The sequence below is a fragment of the Equus quagga genome, chromosome 5 (assembly GCF_021613505.1).
Source record: "Equus quagga isolate Etosha38 chromosome 5, UCLA_HA_Equagga_1.0, whole genome shotgun sequence".
In the NCBI taxonomy this organism is placed as follows: domain Eukaryota; kingdom Metazoa; phylum Chordata; class Mammalia; order Perissodactyla; family Equidae; genus Equus; species Equus quagga.
Window position 1 is genome coordinate 55,635,535 of NC_060271.1, and position 25,228 is coordinate 55,660,762.

Here is a 25,228-nt window from a genome sequence, read left to right on the forward strand (position 1 = left end):
ACAGAAAAATGAACCCAAGATAGGCCCTACCCTCAAGGAATTGCCAGTCCAACCTGTGAGTTCGTACAATGAGCTTCACGGGGGCAGGACTCATGACCTTGCCTTCATTTAATAAATATTTACCAAGACCTTAGTAAAATATATGCCAGGCACTGGGCACTCACATAACACATATAACACACACTCACACACATAAAACATTCACAAAACGCACACAACACACACACAAAATATACACATACCACAAACACAACACGTGCAACAGTTACACAACATACACACAGTCACACAACATACAGTATCAACACACACGCAAAACACACACATTCACACAACACACACAGAAAGCATACACACAACAAACACAGCACACACACACACACAATATCTACACTCACACAACACACACATCGAAGTCTCCATGCTGAAATATTTTAACATTTAAGACCACATGACAGAGACATGGGTCGATCTACCCGAATAAGCACGGGAAAGGTAATGATGCTGAGGTGGTGACTGAGAGCCCAAGGCCTCAGCGCAGGCTTTCCGATCCAGCCATTTCAGGAGAACACCATCTGTCCACCTGGGTTCGCAAAGGAGGGTTACGGAGTTCTGAGAAGGGATTTATGACCGTGAGAATGATTTACAACTAAAAGCCACCTGCGTGAACAACCAAGAGCTAGTGCTCTGCACTTGTTAGTAATTTCCATTCAGACTCTCAAACTCTGTCCCCACTGGGCTAAGAAGGCCATCTGGTGCCAGATGCACCTTCCATCCACCTCAACACCTGAGGCTTCAATGAGTGTCAAGACTGCATTGTGAAATTGTGTCATTGGTGTTTCAGTTCCAGAATTTAATCTGGTGCAGTTGAGTTTAAAACAATAACCTACTGACTGCATGAAATTTAATTTTCAGCAGATCAAAGGAAGTACAATTTGGTTTCCATAGAAAATATTCCGACTTCACGTGGGAGTACAAAGAGTTTTGAATGGGAAAACTCTCTGTGGACAAAGGCATATTTTTGAAGTGCAGTAAGGAGCTCATGTTTTAACTTTATGCTTGAATTATCAAAAGAAAGTTCCGGCCTAACCTCAGCATGAAGTTACAATTTTCACCATTACTGTCCAGCTCCCAGGGTTGTATGCTTATTTTGAGCAATTTAAATATAGATATACGCATGTATTTCTTTTCTTGATACTTTACAAACACATTCTTTACCATGCCAGAGGACTGATTTTGATGGGAAAATTCCAGGAGGTAGCAGCTTCGACACTTTCCCAAGGTCTTAATGAGAGTAACTCTCGAAACTCAAGTGCTCCGGACACAGGAAGAGTTTACTGCCTGGCAGGGCTCCTCCCCAGCCCCCACCTCCAAGCCCTTCCGGAGAAACCCTTGTTACATTCCCCAAGGGGTCGTACGGACTTGGAAACACATCTAAACAGGCAACAAGCTGCCTCAAGTCCCCTTCATAACAAGATGAGATTCACCTAAATAAATAAGCAGAGAACTTTCCAGAAGAAAGTTAGGATGGAGGCTGAAAGATGGCTTTTTGAATACAGAAGTGACTGAAGAGAAATGCTGGCAGCTGTTGAATGATCTGAGAAGTTGGCGGTGACTAACAGTAATATGGGCAACCACTCTATTTTGTGATGCCGACAGGAGAGCCAAGCAACAAACGTCAGTCCGTGGGGATGCCACAAACAGCGTGAAGTCAGAGAGGAGAGGCCCACGATGCCTCCAGCTCTGCTCTTTCTGGTTGTGCTTCATCAGCCTCAGGTCTCCCATCTGTCACATGGGGATAGTAGAGCCCAGCCTGGCAGGCTGGTGAAAATACAGAGAAAGTGTTTATTGCTGTAGTCACACCTGGCGGGTGCTTCGTGTTGTTATTTTTGGCCCCCCAAAGATAGGTGTGCAAGACGCTCAAGTTCAAGTGTGGAGTAAGGATGTCTTCCCAATCCAAAATTGGACTTGAGGTTTGATGAGAAAGGGTGTAGATATGGGACAATACTGCCCAATATTTAGAACTAAGACATTAAAACTAAGACTTCTGATATTTTATTTCCTTAAACTTTGTCATGTATCTGAGATTCATATGTAAATAAGATTATCTTTTTAAAGTGATTTTTTTCCTTCCTCGTGTATCATTAGATTCTTTCAAACTGGGTCAAACCCATGGCAATGAGACCATGAATTAACATGAGAACAGTAAGAAGCAGAACTGAGGAACTATAGATATGAAAAGTTTATCTAGAAAAATGTAACCTGGTCATAAAGAAAATACTAGGACCAAGGATAGAGTCTGCTAACAGGGTTTCACGCATTTCTTCCAGTGGAGAAAAAGCAAGCCCAAGAGGTTTTCAGGACATTGGCCATCCTCCCCACCCACCTTTTTCTTTTTTTGTATCCTCTAAAAAGTTTAACACAGAACAAAGCACTCAATAAGAATTTTTCGGTACTTTAAAATCAGATTTAGACAAAGTGATCTCAACTCCAGGGAAACTGCTCTCTCTACCCCTGTTTAGGCTGAATCACTAGCAGCGCTTACAGACTTTCTTACACGTAAAATTCCCCAAATACACTGACGAGCATTTAGATGCAATAAGATTAATCCAGAAACATCATTTGCAGAAGTATGTTGGCCATTTATGCCAAAATCTGGCTGACCTTTAAATTTTATTTTTCTATTTTAAAGAAGAAGAAGAAAAAGAAAGCAGTTACGGTTTTATTTACTTAAGAGTCGGTATGACCCAAAATTGTTACATAAGTAACATGCTAACCATCAAACCTCCTAATGGCACACTTAATCTTTTTATATTCAGAGTTTCCTTGTGACTACTTGAGATGACAAGATTACATGTGCGGGAAGAGGGGAAATCTCTTAAATTTCTTCCTCACAAGAAGGACTGGGAGGAACAAAGGAATTGCTAGAAGTTAGAGAAGAGAAGTGAGAGAAATAAGGCAGCAATTAGGAAAAGTGCGAACCCCCTCATGCGATACACCCACCTTGTCAGTACAAAACTGACACGTGACCTACATGGGCTTCTTTTCCATCTTGTCAAACTGACTGTTTTCCTCTAAACAATCCAGATTAGCGGGATAAATAGTGCTAGGCAAGTCCCTACTTGCCCTTTGCTTCAACCTTGGCAGTTAAAACCACTCACGCAGGGCTCCACCGCCTCCAGGAGAAAGCCCAGACCACCAGGGCTCGCATTCTGGGCTCACATTCCAGACCCGCCTCGGTCTCCCCTGATTCTACCTTTTTGAACACATTTTTCTCCTTGCCCTTCGTGCTTCTAGGCTTGAGTCAAACACAGCCTCCTTGCCAGCTTCCCCAATGGCTACTCATTCCCTCTGCCCAGAATGTTAACCTTCTTCCTCCTCCAGCTCATGTCTTCCTCCTCCTCACCCTTCCAGGACCGTCCTAAACACCGTTTTCCCACCCCTCCAACCAGGGGAACAGGGTGACCATCACCCCTATCCCTACCCCTTGGCTTCCCCCTCCCCCCTCTGATGGCACTGGCAACCCCGACTTTGTGGGGCTTGAGTTCTTCCCTACCCTGATACTCATCAAATGCTTAAAGGTAGGCTCCTTCTCTGACGGACTCTATCCTGAACAGAGCAGATGTTGGAATCTTTGCCAATGAAGGAAAGTGGCTACATTTACACTACTTATGCCCGCCAAGCCTTAGAAAATTCAAAGCACACTTACAGGATAGAGAGCCTTTGATAACTTCCAGGGACAAGTGTTTCTGGGAAATGGACCCAAATTCTCCCAGCAGGCAGGATTTGGCAATCACTCCAGACAGCCTTTTTCTAGCCAGCTTCCTGTTTGCTTGGGTAATTTACTGAATTTATGGCTGTCTAGTTCCCGGGTCAGTGATTCTCAAACCACGTTATACCAGCTGCACGGTATAATCACCTGGCGAGAGTTTGAAAATCCCTGTGCCGATGCTGTGTCCCAGACCAACACATCAGACCCTCTGGGGGTGGGGCCCAGGCCTCAGCATTTTTTGAGGCTCCCCAGGTGATTCCAATGTGCAGCTGGGATGGACAACCACTGGCCTAGACCATAGGGGATGATCAGATTCAGAGACGTGTGTTCTATGCGTATGTAACTGAGTGGGCCCACTAACACAACACCGCTCGTTTTCTACACCGACCCCGCAGACAGGGCCGGGCGAAGGAAGAGAGCTGTGCTTCAGGGGCTGACTCACAAATAGCAGGTTTCCCTAGAGCAGTCATTTAGGATCCGGATATTAGTGCCAGACGAAGGGAAGGACCTGTCCCCGCCACCGCCCCCCGCACCCCCACCAGCATTGTTCACTCTCCTATGAACCTAGTTTCTGGACGCTACGTCACATTACCTTACCAAATTTCTTAAAAACTTCAACTGGGAAAAAAAGTTTAGAACTCTGATCTCGCAGTTAAATAAATCTCAGAATTTGAGGTTGATGATAAATATTCAAGTACAGTATGTGATGGTGGGTGTAATTTCCCACATTATTACAAAAGAAAAAATGTAACCTCCCCTTCTCTCTCTGAGTCATCTCAGTAACCCATGGTGTTAATCTGGAGAAATGCTTAAACCTTGAGGGAAATTCATTCACAGAGGTAGTCACGGCAAGTTCACAGGAGATTTTTTTAATCAACTAAGACCAAGTACGAGTTCTATCACCGACTATAATCATATATTTTCCATCCAGGAAAGAAACCCTGTGAATCTTTGCATATGATTTTACAGATTATGCTTTTTGTTGCTTTTCTTTTCCAGCTGTATTGAGTATAATTGACGTATAACTTTGTGTAAGTTTAATGTTCAACGTGTTGATTTGATACATTTGTACACTGCAAAATGATTACCACCATGGAGTTAGCTCACACCTCCATTCTGTCACATAATTACCACTGCTTTGTTGTGGCGAGAACATTTCAGATCTACTCTCTTAGCAACTTTCAAGTATATAATACAGTGTGTTGGCTATAATCACTGTGCTGTACGTTAGATCCCCAAACTTGTTCATCTTACACTGGAAGTTTGTACCCTTTGACCAACATCTCCCCATTTCCCCCACCCCTCAACCCCTGGTAACACCACCCTACTCTTCGTTTCTCTGTGTTCATCTTTTTTGGGTTTCACATATAAGTGATATAAAGTATTTGTCTTTCTCTTATTTCACTTAGCATAATGCTCTCAAGTTCCATCCATATTGTCAGAAACAGCAGAATTTCCTTCTTTCTCATGGCTGACTAATATTCCATTGTCTGTATACATACATACCACATTTCTTTATCCATTCATCCCTTCATGGACACTTAGATTGTTTCCATATCTTGGCTGTTGGGAATAACGCTGCCATGCCCATGGGAGTACAGCTATCTTTTTTAGATCCTATTTTCACTTCCTTTGGATATATACTCAAAAGTGGGATTGCTGGCTCATGTAGTAGTTCTACTTTTAATTTTCAAGGAAACTCTATACCGTTTTCCATAGTAGCTATCCCAGTTGACATTCCTGCCCATAGTGCACAGGGGCCCCCTTTGCTCCACACCTTTGCCAGCACTTATCTCTCGCCTTATTAACGTGTAGATTATCCTTTAACAGACGGGTGAGACTCTTTGTGAACCAGGTTTCCCCACCTACTTCAGACAGGGTCTGCTTCATCATTCCAGAGAAATATCTATCAAGTCCCTATTATAGTTGAATTTGTACTTTATTATTACATGTACTTTCTTTGTATTGATTTTGGCTTAAATATTATCTACTGATCATTTCAGAGTCTAGAAAATAAACTTTGTATGTAATACCTTTTTAAAAAGCTAGCTTACAGATCACATGTGTCAGTTTGGATGCTAAATTCCTATCAGAGGCGGTAGACGGCAGCCTTATTCAAGTGTTCCATGTGAGTGAGCTCTGAAGAACTTCATCACTCATACAAGTTTGACTACTTCAACCACGTCTTAAAAGGAACCATTTCATGAACTACTATTTCTCTTTGTCAAGCCCCCTTATCATTTCAGCACAATGAGATGTAAAGAGGCTTGAGGGGCACAGATCTGTGTTCAAATCCTGTCTCTGTTATTCATTTGCTACAATCTCAAGAAACTGCGTATCTCTGGGCCTCAGTTTCCTTCCAGACAAATTGAAAACAATAAAACCTGTGTAAGGAACACAGATGATGTCTGAAAAGCACCTAGACATTGTCATGAGGAGACAGATGAAAGACTGCCGATTCTGGTTCGTTCAAGAACTGCCAGGCAAGGCTGGTACCTGGGTAGGGAGGCCCAGCACCACCGGCATCTCCAGGATAGGACGGCTGCTAATCATCCCAGAACAAAGAGATCAAAGGGCCAGCAAATGAAATCACAGGTAATAAATGGTCCAAGTAAAGTTACCCCAGGATTTTCAGTCAAGTTCTACCCTCTTGCTAACTCCAGGAACAGAATTAGGGAAGCAACACCAATCTTTGGGGAGCACACTCATGGCTTTGGAATGTGCTGGTTTTGTGGCCCATGTTGGACTATGTTGTTGGCATAAATGACTGAGTAGCTACAGTCATCAAAAGCAACACTGCTTACCTCACCCCAGAAAGGACTCACTGTCAAGAGGTTCAGCATGTTTAGAAAAAAGACAGGGGATAATTTAGAAGTGCTTTCACTTCCAATAATTTCCTGTCAAAGGACTCAAGGCAAACATCTACAAGAGACACAAACATGCCATTGCCTAGTTCTGTACCAATGTCATCACTCATCTCTTCGTGGGTTTGGGGAAAGTCTGAATGCTTCAGACAGCAAATTCGCTAAAATCCTCACTAAAATTTTAGTCTTTAGAGCTAGTCATACCATTGTTGTGGACAGATTAAGAACAGATATCGGAAAACCAAAAGCCTAAAAATCCATGAATCCTGAAATATTCATTTCAATTGTGATTAGCACAGATACATATCAAGGCTTATAAATATGTCTCTGGAATTTTCTTTTGTAAATATTCCTTCAGCTGCCTCTTTTACCTATGATCATCACTCAGCAAACGCCAGCCCCAACCCATCTTGCATTCGCCTGGGCTTTTCTGTCCAGATTGAGCACCTAGAATTTACCCATGGAGTCCCTTCTTCTCAGAAATGAACCGTGTCCTCTTTTCCCCGGACCAGGAGCTGGAGCTCCCTGAGGTTGTAACTGATCTCAGAGCCTTCCCACTTCCTGCCTAGATGCACCCACATCTGTGGAAACGTGCACCCTTAGCACATGGTCAGGGCCGGCAGCTCCTGAGGCCTTCGCCCCAGCTGCCACACATATACCCATACACACATTAACCCCACTCTGCTATGGCCACAAATGACCAGTTGTGCCACAGAGATGGGCCTGAGAGACTGAACAACAATACATTGTCTCGATGCCCTATGTTTCTTCAAAGATGGAAGCCTCTCTCAGCTTGGAGCCTTACCCTCAGCCGCCTGAGGTTGTGTCCAGTCCACACCCCTTCTGCAGGGCTCTGCCAATGCTACAGACTCATGATAATGGAAGCAGAGGGCCAGAGGGGTCGTTGAGAGAGATCCTTTCTTTAGGGCCTTTTCCAGATGTTAAACAGGAATTCTGCTCTGTTCTGAAGCACAGAGAGCTCAGAGTTCAGGGGACGGGCCCAGCTCCCCTGTTGCCCACACAGTGGTCTTGAGGAAAGCTCTCATTTCTTCACCTCTGCAGTTAGAATGATAACCCTGCCTACACCTCCAGAGAAGGATGTTAGGAGAAGCTCCCTCCCCGGAGGGCCCCCAGGCAGGCCCCTGGGGCAGCTCTGCAAGTGGCCCACACTGCAGGGCCAGAGTTCTCGTCAGGCCCCCGGAAGTGCCTGGGCCCTCTTAACTGTCCCCTTCCTGCCTTCTCGTTGACTGTTGACATTTGATTCTGTCTTGAAACGAGGCTGTAAGCTGCTGTGTATTTTCTTCATCTTTGTGTTTTCCCTCCCACCTCCTCTTCCTCTCCCACCCTATCAGCAGCTCATGCAGAGCTTAGCCCAGACTGGACACTTGATAATAGTTTGTCGAAATGATCAGTTCATTTAGTAATACGTGAGATAATGAACAAGAAAGCCCTGTGTAAACTGAGTTTTATTTCTGCAACAGGTAGAATGTCTCCATGGTCATATTTAGGCAAAGCTCTTGCCACTTGTCACACACACAAGAATTCAGGGCTGGGCAAGAGAGTCCAATGTCCTGGATGCCAGCCCTATGCTGAATGTCATCCCTGCCACAACCTTTTGTGACAAATACAAAATGACACCCATAGTGCTTGTGCATAGGAACTGCCCCTCCACAATATCATACAGGTGAGCATGTAGGGTCTATGAGGTAAGCCTTTACAGCCTGGCACCATCTCCCCAGCCTGTGACTGAAGGCTACCAGAAATTCGGAAGCAAGTCCAGACTCCTTGCCATGGACCCAGTTGCCCACAGTGATGAGGCCGTGTGTCTGTCTCCAAGCTCACCTCGAACCTCCCTCCCCCTCACTCAGACAGCCATGCACAGACCTTCTTCCTACTCCTGCAACAGGGCTCTAAGGCTGCTGTGCCCTCTGCCGTCGCCTTATGCCTCAGACCTCAGGCCTCCCCCACCAGAGCTCCCCGTCACCAGGCTAACGCAGATCTTGGCTCATCAGTCAGTGTCTCAGCAGCCATGTGTCTCTTTCATAATGTTGATCGCCATGTACGCAACTCCTGCGGCTGCCTGGCTGTTTTCTGTGACCCCTGCAGGCAGCAGGCAGATCTCTCTCCCCCACTGTGGCATCCTGTGGCTGTACACACAGCCAGGGCTTAAAAAATAATCATTGAACAAACCAGAAGCTATGATCACAAATGGTTTTAAAATAATACCGATACTACTACACACCAATTAGAAGGGCCAAAACCCAGAACACTGACAACATCAAATACCAATAAGAACATGGAGCGATAAGGACTCTCATTCATCGCTGGTGGGAATGCAAAAAGGTACAGCTACTTTAGAGACAGTTTGGCAGTTTTTTACAAAACCAAGCACACTCTTGCCATACGATCCCACAACTTCGTTCCTTGGTATTTACACAAAGGAGCTGAAAACTTACATTCGCACAAAAACATGCACATGGATATTTATAGAAGCTTCAATTATAATTGCCAAAACTTGGGAGCAGCCCAGACGTCCTTCAGTAGGCGCGTAGATAAACTGTGGTCCATCCAGACAAAACTGTGCAGACAGTAAGAAGACCAGGGGTTGAGGGGAAGGGTGAATATGTGGAACCCAGAGGAGCTTTAGGGCAGTGAGACTACCCTGTATGATCCTATAATGGTGGATGCATGTCATCACACACTTGTCCAAACCTATAGAATGCACCCCACTGGGAGAGAACCCTAATGTAAACTATGGACTCTGGGGGATCATGATGAGTCAAGGCAGATTCATCAGTTGTAATTTATACAATTTTGCTGTGAACCTAAAACTACTCTAAAAAAAATTGTCTCCCTCCAGAAAAACCCTCCATCATGATATGAGATATGAAAATTTTAAAAACACAGTGAGTTAAACTCTTCCCCCTATAAGACCATCAAAGTTTAATAAAAACCAGTTTGACAGCATACTGTGTTGACAAGCATGTAGGGGAACATTCTCTCAGACCTTCCCGGTGGAGCTGTTAATTGTTCTAACCTGGTGGGAGGTGGGTGGGCAATTTTGAAATATATATTTCAAAATCACAGATGCACATAGCCTTTGATCCAGCAATTCCGCTTCTAGGAATTTAGCCAACAAATACACTTGCTTGCGCTTCTGCCAAATGACCCAGGCAAGGCTGTTACACGTTGCAATATTGGTTGTAATAGCAAAAGATTGCAAACAACTTAAAAGTCCACCAAAAGATTATCTAGCTGATTAGATACAGTTACGGAACAGGGGACAGAAGAGTGTATGCTGTTAGTGTGTAGGACAGTTGATTTGATGTGTCAGCTTGACTGGGCCATGGGGTGCCCAGACACCTAGTTAAACAATATTTCTGGGTGTGTCTTTGAGGGTGTTTCTGGAAGAGATTAGCCTTTGAACTGGTGGACCGAGTAAAGCAGATGGTCCTCTCCAATGTAGGTGGGCATCGTCCAATATGTTGAGGGCCTAAGTAGAGCAAAAAAGGCTGAACTAACTCTGTCTGACCCCGCCTGAGCTGACCCATCATCCTTTCCCTGCCCTTGGTGCTCCTGGTCCTCAAGCTTCGATCTGAACTAGAATCTCCACCACTGGCTATCTGGCTCTCAAGCCTTGGAACTACACCAGCGGCCTTCCTGGGGCTCCAGCTTGCAGACGGCAGACTGTGGGACTTCTCAGCTCCATAACCATATGAGCCAATACCTTACAATCAGTCTCCTCTGAGAGAGAGCTATATGTCCTATTGACTCCGTTTCACTGGAGAACTCTACAACAGTGTGAAAGAAGTAGAAGAAAATATGAGAAACTGTTAACAACAGTTACCTATTGGTGAGAAGGAGGGAAACAGATGGCTGGGAAAAGGGAAGAACGAGAGAGACTTCACTAAACAGCCTTTTAAATTGTGTAATCTGTTCAAAAGTAAATCAATCATGTGTTAGCTGTTTAAAAAATTAAAAATCCCAAAATCTTTCCAAAAAGTTTAACAGAAAAACAAGTAAAATACCATTTTAATTTATACTCTTATCTCCATTTTATAACTGGGACAACTAAGCAAAGATAAATAAGTTGCCCAGGGGAAGCAGAGAGGGCCTCTGCTCCCACACTGTACTCGCCATGCTCCATCCCAGCCTCCTCGGAGACGTCCTTGGTGCAGAATGGAGGGCTCAATGGACAGGAAGTGTAAAGAAAGTGTCCCTACATATTCCAAACCCCCATCATGTCTAGGTTGACATGCAGAATTGGATGGTCCTGCCAGGGAGCATCCAGCCTGAAAATCAGCTCCAGGTGCCACTTCATATTGACCCACATAATTCAGGGAGACTGAGGCTGAGCGGCCCCCACTGAACCCCCAAGTGAGGGGATGGCTTGGCTGAGTTTCCAGGACCAACACCTCCAAATGCAGCAGAACTGGACTCATCACATTTGGAGGGAAGAACCAAGCACATCAGCACTCAATTGTCCAGCGCAGTGTGACTCATGGGCTAGAAAGCGATAGACTTGACGTAGATTGATGGCTCGCTCATCCCTACCTGGCACCTCGGGGCCACTTGCTGAGCTTCTCAGAGTCTCATTGCATTTGGCCCTGGAGCTGGAATCATGATACCAATCTTGCAAGGTTGTGAGAAAGATTAGAGGTGTTCAATGCAAAGAACCCAGAACAGTGTATGCTCCTTGGTGAGAACACAATGAAAGGCGACCCAAATGAACAGCACAAACACCATCAGCTGTCCAAAAACCATGTGTCATTGCCTCTAAAGTTCAGTCACTCCTGCCCTCCCCAACTCATGGACCCTAGAGGAAGATGGTTTGCATCACGAATCCCAGCTGTGCACTAACTACTGGTTTGACTTCAGGCAAATCATTTCTCTGTGCTTAAGTTTCTTAATCTGCGAAATAAGATAATAATACTGACTACCTCGTTGACGAGGCACTTGAAAGCAAATCTCACACATGGTAAGCGCTCTCTTAAGTATTAGCCATCATCATTATTTACTTAGTTCCAAGTTTTAACCATCGCTAAATGTCAGTTTGGTCTTGCTTTTAACAGCCTGGCACTGAGTTGGAGGTAAGAGTGAAACTCTGTACTCCCGGTAAAGCTTTTCACACCCACGCCAAATCCAAGAGACTCGCACTTGCAAAAGCTGTGGTCTCGACTTTCCTGGTTCTGCCCTTGGCTTGTATTCATTTGCTCAATATCCACTGAGAGCTTTAAAGATTTACTCAGTGGAAACTGAAACCAACCCAAATTAAACTAAACAAAGAATATAATCAGTTTGCCCCAGAAAAGCTCCATTTTTAAAATTCTTTGCAATTCCTTTTTGGGATATTCCTTTCCTCGCAGAGTTGGATAAAAATGTTCCTAGCTCCCTTCCATTGACTCATTCAAGAAACATCATTGAGTCCCCACAGGGTGTCAGACCCCAGACCAGGTCCTGGAGAGAGAAACACACGTAAAATCAGTCCCCACTTTTAAGAAGCTCACACTGGGGATCAGAGCAAAGCAGGTGGAGGATGACAATGCAATGTGAGAGGAAAGGCGTGTTGCCCTGTATGCAAGTGAGATACATAAGCAACAAAATAAAATCCGTTTTTAAAGTATGTTCACGTGCTACTGGAACCAGCAAACACTGCTGCTGAAGAACCAAGAAAAATGTTGCAACACACACCCAGCCCTTCCGAGTTTAGAATTAGAAGACATCGTCAAAATTTCAGCATGCAGCTCTCCAAAAACTATGTACTTTATAAGCTGAGAATATAAATAAACTTCTTAGTAACAACAATATTAATAGCACCATTTTGCATTTTTACTTCTTTTCTATTCCAAGGACTTTCCTCCATCTCTGCCCTTTATGTTCCTAGCATGATCGCGTGGTGGAGCGGAAGGGTAGTCCTTATCTCTAGATTTGAGAGATACAGAGGAGATAAAATAATCAAGACTGAGATTTGCCCTAGGTTGTTCAAAACGTACAAAGCCTCAGCAAAAGTATCTGATTCAGTCCCACTCTCAGCCGACTCGCTAACAGACGTGAAACGAGGTCAAAGGCCTCAGAATTTAGGTTGGCGTAAGTTACTGTAGGAAACTATTGCCTTTGGTAATGAGTGACCCAAAAAGACAAGAAACTGAACCCAAAGGGGCAGAATAGGAAGCCAGAAGGCTTTACAAAGGGTTTCTGTTTTTTTTAATAGATAGGCTTTTTTTTTTTTTTTTAAAGATTGGCATGTGAGCTAACAACTGTTGCCAATCTTCGGGTTTTTTTCCTGCTTTTTCTCCCCAAATGCCCCCAGTACATAGTTGTATATTTCAGTTGTGGGTCCTTCTAGTGGTGGTATGTGGGACACCGCCTCAGCATGGCCTGATGAGCTGAGCCATGTCTGTGCCCAGGATCCGAACCGGTGAAACCCTGGGCCGTCGAAGCAGAGAGCGCGAACTTAACCATTAAGCCATGCGGCCAGACCCTACAAAGGGTTTCTTTAAAGCAAATTAAGACAACAAAATACCTTTTGCCAGTTATCAGACTAGCACACTTTAAAAAAAAAAAAAAAGGTAAAATTCAATGCTGGTAAAAGTGTAGGAAAATGGTATTCCTACATGCTGGAGGGAGTATGAATTATTAGCTCTTTCCTAGATTAATTTAGCAGCAGGATCAAGAGCTTCAAAACTGCTCACACCTTTGACCCCACAATTCCTGTTCTGGAAATTTATCCCAAGGAAATAATGAGGAAGAGAAGCAAAGCTTTCGCTACAAGGAGGTTGATTTATGTAATGTCAATAATAGAAAAGAAAACAAGCAAATATCTACCAACATGATTTGGTAAATTATCTGTGTAATATGATTAAAAAATCTTTTGTAGAGGGGCCGGCCCGTGGCGCAGCGGTTAAGCTCGCATGCTCCGCTTTAGCGGGCCAGGGTTCACCAGTGCGGACCTGCAGTACTGCTAGTCAAGCCATGCTATGTCAGGCAACCCTCATATAAAGTAGAGGAAGATGGGCATGGATGTTAGCTCAGGGCCAGTCTTCCTCAGCAAAAGGAGGAGGATTTGCAGCAGATGTTAGCTCAGGGCTAATCTTCCTCAAAAAATAAAAAAGCTTTTGCAGAAAGAAATTCACTAGCGGGGCTCACAATATATTGCTCAAAGCAGGTAATAAAACAGCATGGACAGTGCACGTATGTTTTTTCAAAATGTAAATGTGTTCAGAGAAAAATATACCCACCAAAATGTTAACAGTGTTTATCTCACAACGTTAGGTTTCTCTTTTTCATCTTTTTTACTTATGTCTAGGTATTCTTTTTAAATTTTATTTTTGACAGTGAGCATGTGCTGCTTGTGTACATTTTAAAGGAGATATTTTAGAAGTGGATCTTAGCCACTCCTCGACCATGCCTGTCAAGTTTTTCTCCTAAGTAAACTAATAGATGTGTGCCCAAAAGGGTTTGTGGGTGAAGAGATTAACAGCTGCCTGCTGAATTGAGAAAGGCCACAGTGTCTTTTTAAATTCACCACCACTATCAGAAGGCCAAAGTCATCTCAGGAAGCCTCCCCACTCCTTCTGGCAGCATTGCCTTCTTGCCTTTCCCATCCGATCCACGCATCTACAGTGAATGCAAATCCTGCCTCGCCCTCCAACACACACATCGTGGTCTCCAGTCGCCTGAGGCTGACACTGTGATTTACCAAACCAGCTGGTCACTAGCCGCATCTCTTGAAACATCCTTCCCACCATCCAGCTTTCACACCCTCATAGCCGCAGTGCAAACCAGCATTTTGCATAAGAGCGAGGAGTTTTAAGTTGAATTGAATTGAACGGTAAACCTCATTTTGTTCTCCTTTTTATTTTCTTCTTTCCTTGCTTTAATCTTTCAGATTCTGTCCTATTTTCTTATTTCCCACAACAACACTAGTGTTAGGAATTATGGAGGTCAAGGGTGTTGAATAAGGAATGCAAGGCAGTGTTCATCACCCCCCTGAGAGCACCGTCCTCCTCTCAGCTATAGGTGTCACACCTGCAAGCTCCGAAAAAACATACTCATGAGTATTAGATGACATGTTAAGCCCATGTTGAAGGAAATATGTACAAGTCTTGCTACTACAATACACATAACAAAAACAACCACTGGTTGTCTGTTAATAATAATGCAATGCTTTCAGCCAAATATTGGGCCAGATTATGCCTCTCGAAAACCGCAGAAGCTCAACAGAGAGTGATAAAATGTCTTAATTCTAACATCAGCAACTGCATTTTACAAGGACTTTGTTTACAACACCCTCACTTAAACCTCACAATTTACCAAAAGTCACATCAGTACTTACGGCTTAGAGGTAGTATGTAGTTTATACATTTCCCATATATTTCATAGTTAGTCTTCCATAGAATATAGCATGCATAATCATAGGTGATCTTTTAATATGGCTCACGGACACTTCTTAAGGTTAAATATGCCTGCAGAACCATGTAACTCCAAGAAATCCTGAAAATCTTGTTTCAACAAACAGCATAACATTATCAGTTGTATCAGATTCCATTTCCCCTCCTAAATACTTCATCCTTGTGTAAGTAAGCAAAAAGATAGGGAGGAAAAAATACAGAAACAAAACCCCGAAGTGCGATCAGTCATCTTACCGTCCCCTCCTCATCGCTGGGCCGTGTGCAAGCGCTGGCCCCCCGGGTGGTGGGAACTCTCAGAGAAGCCCGCAGGGTTTCTTCCCCCAAATGAGGCCAGCTGAGTTGATGTCGGTTATTAAAAACAAAAGTGCATTTTGAAGCCTGGATAGAGTTGCTAATTCCCTTCTACTTTTTCCAAAAGAGCTTTGGGTCTGGTCCTGCAGCACGAGAGTGACACCTCACATCTTGTCAGACGACCCAACTGTGCCGAGGCTAAAAGAAAGAAGAAAGCGGGCTCTGGGTGACGCCTGTGTCAGAGGCTGTTAGGGCTTTAATCCTCGGCAGTGACACATGTGGGGAACTATGAACAGGAAACTCAGCGCCAGGCAGACAGCCAGAATCACTCAGAAAACGTGCCAAACCCTTACGAAACACCACACTCTTCACTGTTCTCTTCTAATTTTTCAGAAGCCAGTGTCTCTCTCCTCATATGACTTCGCATTAAACCTGGACAAGGCTTGCCAGCATGTCCAGCCTGTCATGGGTTCCTGTCATCCGAGTCTTGATAAGTCAGGGCCAGGAGTGGAGTCTGGTACCCTCTCCCCATCTACCCATCTTCCAACCCTTCTTTGACCATGTCCACAGACACGAGCCCCAGTGATGCTGCAGGACCTTGAATTCAGTTCTTTCCAGGTTTCAGACCCAAAGCGTCTTCATGATCTGACCATCACCATTGCCATGGGCCCTGGGAACACTGCAAGGCTCTCTTCTCAACATCCTGGAGACGAGGAGACCCACTGATCATCCCTTGGTGCAAGGTGATGCTTAGGGTACGGCAGGTTGGGAGGGTGTCGGGGAAGGGGGGCCGTGGCAGGGCAGGGAGGGTGCCGGGGAATGTGGGCTGTAGTCAGAGCCTCTGGCTTCCCTGAGGGGTGGCCTGGTCCGTTCAGGAGAGACGGTGCTGTTTGATTGCCTCTGTTATTTCTCTTCTTTGGCCCCTCCTGTGCCCAGCATTCAGATTGACGTTCTCAACATCACACAGGGTCCAGCTTATCACAGTGCTACTCAAAATTCTGCAGCAAGGGAGGGAAAGGGCCAAATCTCCTATCCTGACATTCAAGGCCCTCCACCAGTGCGCCTCAACATACCTCTCCACCTTGTTCCCGCTGCCTTTCACAAGAACCCTTTGTGCCAGTCTCGATGGGTCACCCACCGACTCTAGAAAACACTGTTCGAAGCACTGCATGCGCATGCTATGCACCCATCATCCTGCCACAATCTCTCCTGATCCTCTTGGATGTGACGCCACCCACACACGCAACACTTCCCCCGCTTTGCCCCCTCCCCCTGCTTCTGGTCTTCCCTACTGCTCGCTCAAGCAGCGCCCACCCACACCCCGAGGCACCCTGCAGGGGGGGTCTCCCTGCTCTGAACCAGTGTCTTCTCTCCATGACAATAACAGAGACAGCAAGAATGGGCACTTAGTAGACATCGGGCATTTTTCTAGGAAATATAAATGCTTTAGATTATGTCCATTCCAGATAAGGTAACTGAGACATAGAAAAAATGAGTACTTTCCGCCAGATCCCTTAGCCAAGTGAGGTGGAGCCCGGTCTGGCATCACTCTTCGAGCTCACCTGGGATCAGTGCTCTTTATTTGGGAACAGAGCAATTTCCTCGCCCTTCTTGATGTTCTTTCCAGAGGGTGTCCCAGAACTCCTTCCCATTCTAGGTAATTACCACGTAGCCCTGATTAATTGGCAAGTTAATGAGCTTTAATTGTGAAAACAGATGTTCCACTCTGGCCATGGACCGGGATTTCAACATTAAGAATGAGCAGAATGGTCTCGGGGTTTAAGGCAACATTCTTGCAGTGGTTTTGCTCAGATTTTTAACCCATCTATACTGTGATGTTCTGGTTTAGGCCATCTGGGGAATCAACAAATTTCTAAAGATGCAACCTCACTAAAACAGCTGAGAAGACGCTCAAAGTTCGAGGGGAACTGTCCACCTTGCTCTGATGTGGAGTAGCCATGAGGCTTGGGGGACTAACTCCACCCCCAACTCCAGGGTTGGCAGCCCCGGTCTCAGCCAGCCAGCATCGTCCCACCCTTCCTTCCAAAGAAGTCAAGGATGGGCACACCCAGCCGGGCAGCGCACAGTATCCTTCTAGCCACAGCAAGGCCTCAGGGATGGTCCAACCAGCAAGGCTTAAGGCTTCTGCTCGACAGTGGTGGCAAGCACCCTCTTCAGATGGCTGCTGTGGGCACGCTTCTTAAGACAAAGAGGGAAGCGAGCACGAGGATGAAGCCCACACACAAGAGAGGGGTTTCCAGAGAGCCACAGAGGAAGTGCTGGAAACTGACCCAACCCACACTATCTCTGCACTGTTCCCTGACGGGAGCCAACACATCCTTTCCGTGTTCTTAAGCCAGGTCACTGGAGTCGGATTCTCAATTACCTGCAACCCAAAGTGTCCTCATTAACCCAGCTCCAGCAGGAAGTCAGCGGCCACTGGGGCTGGGGGGACAGCCTGGGGAAGGAGCCCGAGCTCCTTGTCCTCTGCACAAGCAGCTCACCATATTTCTGCCTTCCGCTCCTCCCTCTCCTCCTCCTTCCTCCACTCCTCCCCACTCCTCTCCTCCTCCTTTCTTCCCCCTGTTCTCTGCCTGTCTCCTCCCCCTGTTCCTCTTCCACCTTCTCTTCATGTTCCCTCCTCTCTCCCCTCTTCCATCTCCTCCAGCTGTTTTCCTTCGTTTTCTTTTGCCTCTTTTGATCTTTCCTCCCACAGCCAACAGGGAGCCTCTGAGTAGACAAGAAGAGGCCGGTGAGGAGAGAAGACAAGCTGCAGGCAGTGGTGGTCTGCAGCTTTCAGACAAACGCCTCCTCGTGGGCTCCTTGATGGGCCCTCTGCGCTCGTAGAAGCACACTAGCCTTCCAGGGCTGCTGGCCACCAGCGACTGATGTGAGAGATGCTTCCGGCCTCCCCCTGGGTGCAACGCCCTCTTCTAGGCATTTTGGAAGAAGAAAAACTCCGGGAAGACCCAGGTCTTGGCCCCAAGAAGCCCACTACCCAGTCGATATGCAGGCGCTGGATGAGACACCATTGGGTCTAACGCACCACGGGGATTTGCCTCCCCAAGTAGGAGTTTGTGGCCCCCATTTTGCTCTAATCAGTTTAGCTTATCTTTCCTGAACTTCTACTGGAGAGGAGAGATTTCATTTCGAGGACTTTTCTGACCCTGTTTTCCATTCCAGACAATTTCTTCTCCCATCCTCCTTCTCACTTCTCAGCAAGGAGAAAAATGACGGAAACCTGCACTGTTTAGTGAACGTATGAACACACACACACACACACACACTCTGCTGCCTGGGTTTTCTCAGTTGCTTGGTTCCCCCCAACAGAGTTCGGGGAAAACAGATAATTATAGTTGGCAAGAAAAATTCAATACTGGAAGTTAATGGAAAATCTCTAAATCCCCAGGGAGCTTCATGAATGCTGGAGCACAGAACTCACCCAGCCAAGCCCAGGGCTTTTACTATTAAAAGTATCGGAAAATGTCATTATGACACAATTTTATCAGTAACATGGTCTTGGCAGAACTCCAGAATATCTGTATATACTTAAGAGGTCAAAAATAACTCATGTGTTTCCCTGGAATATATTTATGGAAGAATTTACATATTCAGAATTGATTTGCATTTAAGAATATCTTTATGGTTGTAACCGTGTGTTCCCGGTAATCCATGTGTACGTCATGTATCTCCTACACATCACAATTGATGAGAAAGGAGAATACGAGGAAGCACAGACAACATGTGTATGCAGGAATGTGCGTGTCTGTGTGCCTGCGTGCAAGCATGTACATACCTGGAATCTAACCTCGGCTCTCCCTCCTCGTGCCATGAGACTTTAAGAAAGGGGGGTATACCTCTGTTTTACTAAGCCCAGCCATTTTATAATTAAACAAACACTGGTCTGGACCCCCAAAGACTCCTTTAACTTGATCTGTGCGGCTTTGGAAAAATCACTTCACCTCTCTGGACTTCAGTTTCCACACCTGAAAAAGAAAACCCACAGTATAGTCTAAATCCTTGCTACATGGAGTGTGGCCACAGGCAGGAGCATCAACAGCAAGCACATTAGAAGTGCAGACTCTCAGGCCCCATCCCAGAACTGCTGCATCAGAATCTACGTTTCAATAAGATTCCGCAGGCGACTCGCGTGCACATTTAAGTCTGAGGAGCACTGGTCTAAATGATCTCTGAAGTGCCTTCCAGTGACACATTCTGTTAGTTTAAACTTTGTCCCCTTCCGCTGGAAAAGTGAACATGCTGAGTCCAATGGCTGCCTTGTGACCTTTGTGGTTAGGCCCTGGGAGTATCAGGCTGGATCCTTGCCTGCTGATTTCACTCCTATTCCAGGAAATGACATAAACAAATCAGATCATCTCCATGACTCTCCCAGACAGCCCCGTCGTGTCTTCCAGCTTCCTACCAAACCTCCTAGGAGAATGCCATCCCTTAATGCTTCATACCTACAGACAGCTTCCACGTCTATTCCTGGGCTTGAGGGATTTCACAAGCACATGTTAGTGAACAGGAAAGATTCTAGATGAATTATTACAGTGATAGTCTTGTAGCACTTAATGAAGTCATGATCACTAAGAGAAAGTATGAATTGACTAAGAATGAGCCAAGTCTGGTGAAGTTCACTCAATCTTCTGTTTGATGGGGCTGTAGATGGGGAGATTAGGTGGAACACTGTGAATTTAATGAATCAGGAGTCCATGAAAGCATTTGCAAACCTCTTTTTTATGAGCAAGATGAAGAACGCAGTTAGTAGAGTTGGATACTTCTATAAACACCTATATACCATGACAAATGGATCAGTTTAAAGAGTGGTCCACAGTAGAAAAACCTCAGACTCCATGATTGATCTCTCCCAGCAAAGTTGGCAGCCCAGTTGAGTGTGGACATGGTCATGGTCACCCTCCAGCTGTAGCAACTGAAGAGTAGGGGAAGGAAGGGAGATTGGAAGGAATACATTTCCCCCCAAAAAAGTCAATTCAATGTTAGAAAGCAGAACTGGAATCTGAAGTCAAAAGAATTATCAAGTGAGCATTGGCCAAAAGAACTGGAAGGTTGGAAGGTGGATCCTGGTAATATTCCATAAGGCCATGAATGCAGGGGAAGAGAGGGCCACAAAGTCAAGCCAGGGATTGGTGAAGGAGCTGGGAGGTACAGAACAGGTTCCTACAGCTGAGGACAAAGCTGGCAAGCTTGTCATGTGATGGAGTTAAAATGGACTGTGAATTCACTGAGTGAACAAATCAGGATCCCAAAAGATCTCATTAGGATGGAACCATAGGCCAAATCTAATGACATGAAATTAAACACAGACAAATCTAAAATCCTATTCTTACTTCCCAAAGATAATTTTGTAAGTATAGGACAGGCCACATGAAAAACGAAAGCACTGGTGGGAAACAAAACCAAACAAGTATCAGGGTCTTGATTGACTAAGACGTCCTCTGTGAATCCTAAATGTGGTAGGAGATTGCATGCTAAGCTTCCCCGGTAGAGGTGTAACTTCTAACACAAGCGAGGGTGGTCACTCTCAAGACTGTCCTCCTGAGCAGTGTTTTCCAAATGTTCTCCCATCATGGCACTAAGAGGAAACGATAACAAGGGCTGCTCATGGCCAGAAAAGACCAGCCAGGTTCTCTCATTGGCACAGAGGCCAAGGGGATTGATATCTGCACACCTGGAAGCCATCGGACCATGCTAGAGACCTTGGTACCCTACTCCAGAGATGGAACTAGGACAATGGTATAGAAAGTTCTGGAGGCCGATTTAAGAAAGACCTTTGTAACAACAGAGCTCTCAGGAGTGAAATGGACCAAATCCAAAGATGGTGTGTTTGCTGCATCCCGGAAGTACTCAAAGGCCACTTGAGGTGGGCATGAGCATCTAACAGGAACCCCTTCTACCATCTCTTCTTGGCCCTCTGATGTTCCATTCACTCTGTGGGTTCTTTTGTTTTGTTTTGCCTTTATGACAAACCAATGGCCGGGCAGGACATTTTCTTATTATTCACATTTTGAAATAGGAAACTGGGGCTAGTAGGGACAAATCCAAGACTAGAATTTAGATCTACACTTCAGCTCCTTTTCTTATTTACCCTGTCACAGTGCCTAGCTGTATATTTCTGTGAATTTTGGGTGCAGTTTTCAGTTCTTCCAGTGAATAAGGAAGTCACTGTTTCTAGTCAGGTAAGATGATATATTATTTGTCTTCACTATGTGGCAACTTCTAAATATGAGTCACAGCTCAAAAAATGTTTTCAATTTATCGTGCCATTAAACATTAGGTGAAGCGTATTGTCTTCATTTGTCCTTTACACAGTTTAACTGATGTCACTAAATCTGTAGGAATGTTCAAAAAATTCTAATTAGAACAGATTTTTTAATATTTTTATAAGTAAAAATAAATATATAACTACAATACAAAAGATAGGGAAAAGAAAGAAAAGATGAAAACGTCCTTCATGATCTTGGCGCCTAATTCCCGTCACTTTCAGCATTTGGGAATATTTCCATCTACTCTTTCTTTTCTATGCACATGTACCTTTGTAATCTCTTTGACTTGATACTACTTGGCAAGTGCTTTTTATGCTATTACGTGGCCTCCATAATTATCATTTTCAGTGCCACACAGTATGCGTCCCCTCCTATACTGACACATTTTCCTCTCTTTGCAGTCTTCACTCTCTTATGATTTTGTTTTACGTTTAAAAAGAAAAAGGATTTTATCCACACACTACATTTTAAAAATCTTGAAGGAGAGACACCTCCGTGGCATTCACAGTGGTTATTTGGGAAGGAAGAAATTGTTGATAATACAAACTTCTTTTCATCCTCTTTATATTTTTCCATATGTTGTAGATATTTTACCAAAAGTACGTATTACTTCGAATAGAAACTTTAAAAATCTATAGTATATGAAGTAAAAACTCAGTCCCTACAAACCAAACACTCATGTGCTCCTGTCCCTTCTGTAGCTGATACTCAAAGGGACCACAAACACTATTGCATCCAGTACAAGGAAACCAATAGATCCTGTAGTAGCTGGATCCTATTCAAGGCACTTCAAGAGCCATTATCATCAAGTACCTTGGGAGGGGTGTGTGTGTGTAGGCAGAAAAGGTCATTTTCCATGTGTATTATGCCTATATCCTCATAGGTGAAGATTTCACCAGCAAAAAAGCCACTTAATTTCCAGCTCACTGCAAATGTGGTTTCAGTTACAGAAATCACAAAAATATAAAGGTCTAAATGTACCTACTGGTTCACAAAAAGCTTGTGAGACTGCAAGTCTGCTCTGTTCCTTACTCAATTTCAAACTCTGTTGTTCTCCTTAGAAATCAGCTCAATGGCATTACTTCCCCTCGTCTTCCCTCCGTGTGGAGGAACCCTAAGCAATCGTGATCCATGAAGTTATTCGAAGTAATCTGACTTTAAAATGGTTCTTTTGGATTCCCCTCAAACTGCCTCTCTGAGAAATCTGAGTCCTCGTTGTCTAAAGGGATGATTCTGAACGAGATGTCCTCATCATTTCCTACCCTGTGCATGGCAAAAGGGAAAAGGCCTACACCTGGAAGGAGGGATCCAGGTCCTCACTGCAGGCCAGCCCACAGTCCCGAGACCTCAACGAGTCTCCCCTCCCCACCTCACCAGCCTCTTCTGTAAAGCGAGGCACCAAGTGATATAGTCCGTAAGAGGTTCCAAGCTGAGAAACAGTGGCAAAATCAGGACTGAGATTCATTTGCTTTTTAGGCCTATGCATAGGATTGAGCTCACTGTCCCGAGGCTGGTCTCGGACAAAGGCTGGTCTACAGTCAAACAGCCCAGCTGGTAAAGCTGTGTGACACTGAGCAAGTTTCTTAACCACTCTATGCCTTTATTTTTCATCTGTAAAATTGCAACTATGTTTGTATTTACTTCATTGTAGTATGGACATTTTTAAGTGAGAAAATAACTTGTAAAGCATTTACAACAGTGCCTGGTATATACAATTAACACTAGTTGTTGTCTGTAACTTTCTCTGTTCTTTAAAAAAAAACTATGCACAATATAAACACAAAACAAAATTTTCCTTTGAGAGCATTTGATTCAATCAACAATTACCTTCTAGCTTGGTTTTCCTTCCTCTCAGAGCGCCCTGCTTCTGTACACTGGGTCCTCTTCCTCCCCCTAACTTCAAGCCACCGAGACACCCCAAGAACCACAGCAGCCGAATCCAGCTCTTCACCTGCCTCAGAGCCTCAGCTTTCACTCTCTGGAGAGACGAGAGCTCAGACAGAGAAAGACAAACACTGTGTGATCTCACTTACACATGGAATCTAAAAAACAAAACAAACACGTGGAAAAAGAGATCAGACTCGTGGTTACCAGAGGCAGAGGAGGAGGACGGGGAATTGGAGGAAGGTGGTCAAAAGGTACCAGCTGGGGATGTGACGTACAACATGATGACCGTAGCTGACGCTGCTGTATCATCTACGGGAAAGTTATCAAGAGAGTAAATCCTAAGAGTTCTCATCAAAAGGAGATAATTATCTTCCGTTTTTCTTTTTTTCTTTCTTCTCTTTTTGTTGTATCTACATGAGAAGATGGATGCTGCCTGAAGCTATGATGGTAATCATTTCACAACATATGTAAACCAAACCATCATGCTGTACGCCTTAAACTCATACAGTCACGCGTGTCAATTATTTCTCAACAAAACTAGAAAAAAATGAGAAACCACTTGGTTAGGTGGGACTGGTACATAATCATGATGTCTTCAAGCCAGTTCTATGCCACTGTTCTCCTGCTTGTAGATAGCTGCTACTACGATGATTTGCTATAGTGCATCATAGTATTTATTTATTTTTGAATGGATTATTCTTTTATACGTGTATTTGTCTTTTATCACCAATTAAGGTGTCAGCTCCTTGGGGAAAAAGAAAAAAAAAGAAAAGACACTGTGGTGGAGGGAGAGGGTAAGTTCTAAAGTTAAACTCTTGGGGGAAAGCTATGAAGTAGAAAATTTGAGTTTTGACGTATTTCACAGGTTTACATAACCTGTGAAATCATCACCACAATCAAGATAATGAATATATTCATCATCCCAAAAATTCTCTCATGCCCCTTTATAATTCATCCCTCCTGCCTCTCCCCAGGCCACTGCTGATCAGCCCATTCTGTTACTATTGATTAGCTTGCATTTTCTAGAAATGTATATGAATGGAATCATATGGTATATGCTCCTTTTGTCTGCTTTTTGCACCTTGCATAATTATTTTAAGATTCATCTATATTGTAGTACGCATCGATAGCTGCGTCCGTGTTATTGCTGAGTAGTATTCCATTGTATGGATATACCCCCACTTGCTCATCAATTCAATTGTTGGTGGACGTTTGATAGTTCCCAGTTTGAGCTATTCCAGGTGAAGCCGCTGTGAATATTTGTGTACAAGTCTTTGTGGGCTTTTATTTCTCTTGGGTAAATCCACTGGAATGAAATATCTGAATCAGATAGTAGGTATATTTTGACCTTTTGGGGAAACTACCAAATTGTCTCCCCAAGTGGCTGCACCCTTTCACATGCCCACGAGCAGTACCTGAGAGTTCCATTCCCCCCACCTGCTCGCCAATGCTTCCTATTGTTACCGCCTGCAGACGTAGGCTCTTTACCCACCACGCAAGAGGGGCCAAATAAAAACTGGACGCCAGGCTTATGGCAAGGAAAGTATTTTAATTTTGGGTGATACCAGCTGGGAGATGAGAGTGAGCCCTCAAATTTGTCTTGTTTCCTCTTGTCTCCCAGAAAGAGGGGAGGTGAGGGGTTTTAAAGCTTTGTGAGGAATGTGGCTGCTTGTAGATGGGGGTGGGGGGTGTCAGTGGCCTTGCTGGTCGGAGCTT

General features: G+C 44.5%; 1 protein-coding gene across 2 annotated transcripts in view; it reads right to left on the reverse strand.

Moving 5' to 3' along the window:
• Positions 1 to 19,185, reverse strand: part of IL1R1 (interleukin 1 receptor type 1) — an 81,152-nt gene extending 61,967 nt beyond the window's left edge. The window contains exon 1 of one of the 2 annotated variants that reach the window (XM_046661020.1): positions 19,135 to 19,185. In XM_046661020.1, coding sequence (XP_046516976.1) covers positions 19,135 to 19,170 — 36 coding nt within the window. In that variant the 5' untranslated portion in view covers positions 19,171 to 19,185. Of the gene's footprint in view, positions 1 to 15,281; positions 15,449 to 19,134 lie in introns of those variants that run through there. The other variant, XM_046661021.1, reaches the window with a different exon arrangement.
• Positions 19,186 to 25,228: the final 6,043 nt, after the last annotated feature.